This window comes from Chrysochloris asiatica, unplaced genomic scaffold (genome assembly GCF_000296735.1).
Source record: "Chrysochloris asiatica unplaced genomic scaffold, ChrAsi1.0 scaffold00409, whole genome shotgun sequence".
Taxonomy (NCBI): Eukaryota; Metazoa; Chordata; class Mammalia; order Afrosoricida; family Chrysochloridae; genus Chrysochloris; species Chrysochloris asiatica.
In genome coordinates, this window is record NW_006408927.1 from 1,508,367 (window position 1) to 1,515,125 (window position 6,759).

The 6,759-nt window shown below is 53.0% G+C and overlaps 1 protein-coding gene across 1 annotated transcript in view; it reads right to left on the reverse strand.

Moving 5' to 3' along the window:
- Positions 1–2,535: 2,535 nt before the first annotated feature.
- The window catches only part of ADAMTSL5 (ADAMTS-like 5), a 6,831-nt gene continuing 2,607 nt past the window's right edge, over positions 2,536–6,759 (reverse strand). The window contains exons 6-12 of the mRNA XM_006876751.1: positions 5,934–6,061; positions 4,355–4,466; positions 3,947–4,033; positions 3,668–3,834; positions 3,346–3,544; positions 3,200–3,271; positions 2,536–2,837 (exon numbers count right to left, since the gene is read on the reverse strand). Coding sequence (XP_006876813.1) covers positions 2,536–2,837; positions 3,200–3,271; positions 3,346–3,544; positions 3,668–3,834; positions 3,947–4,033; positions 4,355–4,466; positions 5,934–6,061 — 1,067 coding nt within the window. The remainder of the gene's footprint in view (positions 2,838–3,199; positions 3,272–3,345; positions 3,545–3,667; positions 3,835–3,946; positions 4,034–4,354; positions 4,467–5,933; positions 6,062–6,759) is intronic.

Here is a 6,759-nt window from a genome sequence, read left to right on the forward strand (position 1 = left end):
GAATATGTTTGCAGTGGAGTCACACTAAGGTTACTAGGAAGAAAGTCCTGGCAATAAACTTCCAAAACAGCCAGTGGAAACCCTACGGGCCACCATAGACTGTTGTGCAGCTCACTTGGTTTGGACATGTCATCAGGAGGGATCAATCACAGTAGATTGGCTGCAGGATGAAGGAGACCCTCGGAGAGATGGATTGGGGCACTAGCTGCAGCTACGTACCCAGACATGCTGTGGTCAAAATGCCTCCGGACCAGGCTGTGCTTGGCTCTGCTGTGCCTACTGCCACTGAGAACAGGAACCGACGTAACCAACACGATGGCCACCATCAGCTAACAAGGGCCCCTACAAGGCCCACCCATCAACCTGCCCGACTGTGTGTCTGTGTGTCTGTGTAATCATCTAAGTTTCTACCTGAGAGCCAATGTTAATTCCTACATGAAATAGTTTGCTGAATCTGAGAATTAAAGAATTTTTTTTTAAATTGTGAATTGGGTGAAGGTTTACAGAGCGAACCAGGTTTCCAAGCATCAACTCACACTCAGTAAGTTTCATGTCATTAACTACAGTACGCACAATGTAACATCCCTTGTCCCTCTTCCTGTTTCCCATTGACATTCTTTCCCATCCTGTCATCTGAACTTTGTTCTTGGACAATTGCTGCCCTTTTGATCTGTTTATTGTTCTAAGGTTGAGTGAAGAGCTTGGTGGCTCTATAGGATAAGTACTGAACTGTGAACCACAAGGCTGCTGGTTTGAGCCCACCAGCCTCTCCATGGGAGAAAGATGAGGCTTTCTGCTTCCTAAGCTGAGTTAGAAGTGACTCAGCAGTACTTAACAGCCAAGGGTGAGTACCTTTAGCTGAATATTGAGCTATCAGGGTGAGTTCAGTTTCAGCTATAGTGTCAGGGGCTTCAGCAGCCTCTCACTGGCAAGCCTGCTTTTTGTTGTCTTTATGTGAATTTGAGGGTCTTTAAAAACGGAAATACATTCTTGTTAAATTGTCCATTGTTTGTTTTTAAACTAAAGAACCAAGCGAGGAAGTGACATTCATTACCCCATGTCACGTGGCCATACTGAACACAACGCTGTCCTGCTGAGAATGACCCACCCCAGCATCAGAACACCAGGCAGTGGCTGCCTAAAGGGCACCAGGTCATCTTGTCCACAGGAGTATGGCAAGGGGACAGTCTCCCAATCTGGAATACCCCTCCCCTTCACCAGAATCAGAGCAGGGCCTGAAAATCACCCAGGGCAGACTCAAGGTGGCCCATCCCATTGTCTGTCCTCTGGGTGCTCAGGCAGACCAGTGGTTCAGGGGCAAGGCAGGTCTCAGGGAGCGCTAGACCAAAGACCAGATTCCCATTCCCTGAATAATCCCTACATGACAATGACACATAGGGGATGGGTGTCAATGGCGGGGCGACAGTAACAGCAGCATGGGTGCCGTTAGGAGGTGGCTGATGGAAAAACAAGGACACGGAGCATGTGGAATGCCGTCTTTTCCACGCAGTGCTATGGAGTGTCCACCAGGGGGCGCACAGGCTCCACGCATCCACTCAGAGCCTGGCTGCACTTCGGGGTGTCAGGTTGGCGCTGCCAAGCTTCTTCTGGTCCTGAGCTGTCTCAAGCACTACTGGGTCCCTGGCATACAGTAAGTGTTCACTACTCGTCATTGGAATGCATGAATAAACAGAAGGTTTGATGTTAGGGAAGGAAGTGTTTGCAAGAATAAAAGGTAGTTGGGGAAAATGAACCAGAGACAATTACCATCTAACTGATGGCCACCTGCAAGGTCAGGGGTTGAGCGGATCAAGACCTGCACATCACACCCCACCTGCTGACTCCCAAAGAAGGGTCACTCCCCCCAGCCCACTCGCTTCCCCTGCCCTTCACCCCACCTCCCAGAAAAATATACAACCACTTGTGACAGTGTCACAAGTGAATATATGACGGTGTGCGTGTGAATGGCAGAGAGCAGAGGGAGCACAGTGTGCTGATAAGATAAGGATGAGTTTCCTGGTAGCCAGGGCAGTAAGGGAAACTGGTATGTATGTATATATATGAAGGGGCTTAAGAAGTTCTTGGAAAAATGGAATTAAAACAGAATTCAATTTGACCCTGCAGTTGTTGAAGCCCTCTCTTGTATGTGTGTATGTTACAACAACGTTAGGCAGATCTTCCTTTGTGTCATGTTCATCTGTAACAGTGCCTGTAATTAATGGAGCAAGAGACAAAGGCGATAAATGGAAACACAGTGTCTGGGCGTAAACTAGCTATGTGCTTCCGGGCAGCCAGGGAGACAGAGATTAGGGTTTAAGAGTCTACTTAGAGTATGCTCGGCAGATCCTGCTTACTCCTGATAGTGGATCTCACTGGGTACAGGGGGTTTGAGTGTGTATGTGACTGGAGTCACAAAATTGTCATTGGATTATGCCTGAACTCTCTGGGAGCCAGGACGAGGAGAAATCCGTAAAGTTTCAGCCTGCGCACGGTGTGTTTCTTGAGGTTTGTAATCGGGGTCTTGTCCAAAAAGGTTCAGACAGGGCAGTGCCGGGCAGCCAGGCGCATGCGGCTATCCTCTGCGGGGCTCCAGGGACGGGCATAGCCAGAGTGGGGCAATAGCAGTCGGTCCTGTGTACCATCAGGGCTGACCACACGCCGGGCAGCCAGCAGGTATTCACGATGAGGGGCCAGTGGTGGGCAGGGGCAGAGGCCTGGTGCCCACACATACTCGAGGGTCCGGAGTGGAGAGCGGTTCTTGTAGACCAGCTGAACGCGCACCTCGTAGCAAGTCTCCTGGGCTTGGTGGCGGCGGCCAAGCACAAGTGCCCTGAAGACTGTGTAGGTGGGTGGGTGATAAAGCCACTGCAGACTCTCCCCCAAACCCATGCACACAGCCTACTGCACAGAAGAGGGAAGCAAGGGCTGGGGAACCACTGGGGAACAGGGGGAAGGAGCTGGGGCCTGGGGTCAGGTCATCAAATTGGGATTGGATCAAGGGTGAGGCTGGGTCACTTGGGTGGGCATGAGTCACTTAGCGTCATGAGTCAAGTGAGGCCAGGCCACTTGGGGTTAAGAGAGCTGGGGTCAGTTGGAGTCAGGTAAAAGCTACGGCCAACCAGGGTCATTGTGAGGGCTGAGACCACTTGGGGTCAGGCGAGGCCGGGTCACCTGGGTTAGGTCAGGGCTGGGGTCTCACCGAAGTCACTGCCACAGTAGTGGAGCAGTCGGTGGGCGCGGCCACGGGTGTCCGGACAGGGGTCACAGGGGTCTGTGGGGACAGGATGGTGAGGAGGGCAGGCCACACTTTCCTGCTTGTTCCCCCCCTGGCAGACTCCACCTTACCTGGGCTTGGGGTTGGGGTCAGTGGGGGAGTGGCAGTGGGGACTGTGGGGGGCCCCGGGGGTAGAGTCTCCACCTCCCGAGGCTGTGGCTGTCGCAGGGACCAGCCCAGGGCCTGGGCCTGCACCTGGAAAGGGCCGTATCTCTCACGAGGGAGCCAAAACTCGAACTCGATGCCGGGGTTGGGCTCCTGCAGGAAGACCTGGGGGGAGACGCCAGGCACCTAGAGTGAATTGTAGCCTGTCTGCCTCCATTGTCTGCCCCTCGCCTCTCCCCTCAGACCCTCCACACCCCCAGCCTATCCCTTGGAGACCCTGCCCTATACCTGCAGGTGCAGGTCGTGGGAAGTGGGCCCAGCGGCGTGCAGTGTCTCCTCTGGTCTGGAAACTGCGCGGGTGTAGACCATGCGGGTCCCCGCCACCTCGTAGGTCCCAGGTGGGCTCACGGCCCAATTCCCGTTGAGCACGTAGCGCCCGTCAATCCCCATGAGCGCTGCAAGGGAAGGGTCAGAGGGACGCCTTACCCTGACTTCCGTCTCCCCAGGTATTGATGGGGACCGCTACCCGCACCTGGCGGCCCCCCATCCCTCCAGACCCTGTGGTACCCAGGTGGTTGCGGCTCTGATGGGTGACTCGGAGGTGTCTCGCACCCTCGGGAATCACGGTCACATTCCAATATCCGGCGAAGGCACCTAGGTGAAAAGGTGGGGTGTGTAGAAACCGCCGCAGGAGTGATTTGAAAATTAAATTAGATACTGCAGGTGAGGCGGTTATCAGGGTTCTGGAACCCAGAAAACGCTCGGGTAATGTTTAAAGGCTTAAAAGCGGCAGGGACGGGGTTAAAGCCCGGACAATTCTGGGATGGGCGGGACAATCTGGTTGCACCCAATCAGAATGATCATCGATGGGGCTATGTCGCAGAAGGCCCAATCAATGCAGGACTTCGCTTCCGGGCCCAATTTTAGTTAAAGGGCCAGCTCCTGGCTCTTCCTGAGGACGGGGCGGGCGGTCACCTGTGTCACGGAACACTCGCTGTACGAAGAGGCACGAGTCGTTGGCGCCGCCGCAGTGTCCGCAGTGGTCTTCGCGGGCGTCCGAGCCCAGCAGCCCGTCACAACCGGCGCTCTAAAGGAGTGTGGAGACGAGCGCTTTGTCACGGACGGTCCCAACGGGGGAAGGGACGGAGTTCGAGCACTAGGAGGGTTGGCCAGGGGAGAGGGCGGATGCTAACGCTAATAGAAAGGAGCCTGAGAGGAATGGGGTCAGAAAGTGAAGGAGGAGGTTGGGGTGGGGCCTAGGGCAGGGGCGGGGTTTGAAGGTAAAAGGCCTGGCATCTGAAGGGAGGGGCTCTTCTGGAGGAAATAAAGGCCGGATCTGGAGGGGTAGTGGCTGCTGACCAGGTTATCGGACCAACGCACCGGGAAAAGATGGGGCAATCTGCCCCTGTAAAGTTGTGACGTGCCTGGGAGTCAGTTTGGACTCATAACGACCCCCTTGTGCTGCAGAACCTACCACCTTCACAGCTTTGCTCTGCTGAGCCCGTTGTGGCTACTGTAGCCATCCATCTTCAGGGTCTCTCTGTCTCTCTTTTTTCTGATCCTCCACTTTGCCAAGCATGATGTTCTTCTCCAGAGACTGGTCCCTCCTGACAACATGTCCAAAATAGGACAGCTTTAGTTGTCATCTTGCTTCTAAGGAATATTCTAGCTGTGCTTCTTCCAAGACAGATTTGTTTGTTCTTCTGGCAGTCCACAGTCTATTCATTATTCGTCACCAACACCGTAATTAAAAAGCATCAAACTTTTTTATTCATTGTCCAGCTTTCACATGCATATGTTGTGGTTGTGAAGTGTCACCACTGAGTTGGTTTCAAATTCATAGCGACCCTGTATAGAGTTCCCAAGGAGCAGATGGTGGGTTTGAACCGCCGACCTTGAGATTAGCAGTCCAGTGCTTATCCTATAGTGCCACATATGAGGCAACTGAAAATACGATGGTGTCTGCTGTCTTTGGCTGTTGATACTTTCAAGAGATTTTTTACAGCAGATTTGCCTAATGCAACGCATATACTGTAAAGATTTCAACCAATGAAACGATACGGCACAGTCTTACTCTGTTCCGTGTTGTTAAGTGTCGTGGAGTCGTTTCCTACCCATTGGGGGCCTGTATAGGGTTTCTGAGGAGTGGTTGGTGAGCTTGAACAGCCAACCCTGCGGTTCAAACTAACTTTGCAGTCCAGCGCATTAACCTGCAGAGCCACACCAGGATTCTGTTTTGTGGGGTCGCTATAGTGTCACTATGGCTAAGAATTGACTTAATGGTAATGGATTTGGTTTTGGGATTGGAGGTTGAGACCTGAATGGAAAAAGGGTAAAATCTAACCAGGGACAAGAACGGGATGGGGATTTCTGGCAAAAGGGGAGGGGCCTTGAAGTCAGGGGTGGGGTCTGGAGAGGACTGGAGACAGGTAGAGAAGTGATGGAACACAGGCCTGGCCTAGGCAGGGGATAGTTGGTCCTGAGAAGGGGAAAAGGGAATTAAGCTGGGGACGGGGTCTGCAGGAGATGCGGATGGGTCCTGGGGAGTTCTCACAAGGCAGCGGCCGGCCACGCAGAGCCCCTCCATGCCTGGGCTGCAGGGGGTACCGTCCAGGACGCGGCCAAAACTGTGGTAGAAGGTGTGGCCCTCGGCCAGGCAGTTGAGGTCACACTGGTTGGGTGCTGCGGAGAGTAAGATGCCATTTGAGTCTCAGCGCCCCTTCAGGTGGCTTTCAGAATTGCACCCCATTGGGCAGATGGAGCCTATTAGGTGCCAGACTCACAGGAGTTCCAAGAATCCTCTGGTGGGTTTGAACTGCCGACCTTATGGTTAGCAGTCCGGTGCTTATCCTACAGAGCCACACCAGGACTCCTACATGGAGGGCCTAGAGATAGGCAAAGCTACATTTGGTGGTTGAAGTGGAACCAGGATTGGCTCAAACACATTCTGCCTTGACTTCCTTGGAACACTTTCCAGCAAGTATCCTGTGGCTGCATTCATTCATCCACTCATGCCCTATTCAAGAAGTCTTTCTGTGGATAACAGTATGTTGTTAAATGCCGCTGAGTCGGTTCCAACTGCGAGTGATCCTATATAGGGTTTCCGAGGAGCGGCTGGTGGGTCTGAACTGCCTTTTCGGTTCAAGCCGAACTTTCAGTCTAGTGCTTTATCTTACAGCACCACAACATGATGATGGTGGTGGTGGTTATGTGCTGGAGAGTTGGTTCCGACTCATAACAACCCTGTATGAGGTTTCTGTGGCTGCAGATCTTTATGGGAGTGTAAGCCTCCTTTTTCTCCCGAGGAATAGCTGATAGTTTTGAACTTCTGACCTTTAGGTTAGCAGACTGACTTGTAACTACTACACCATTGTAATGTT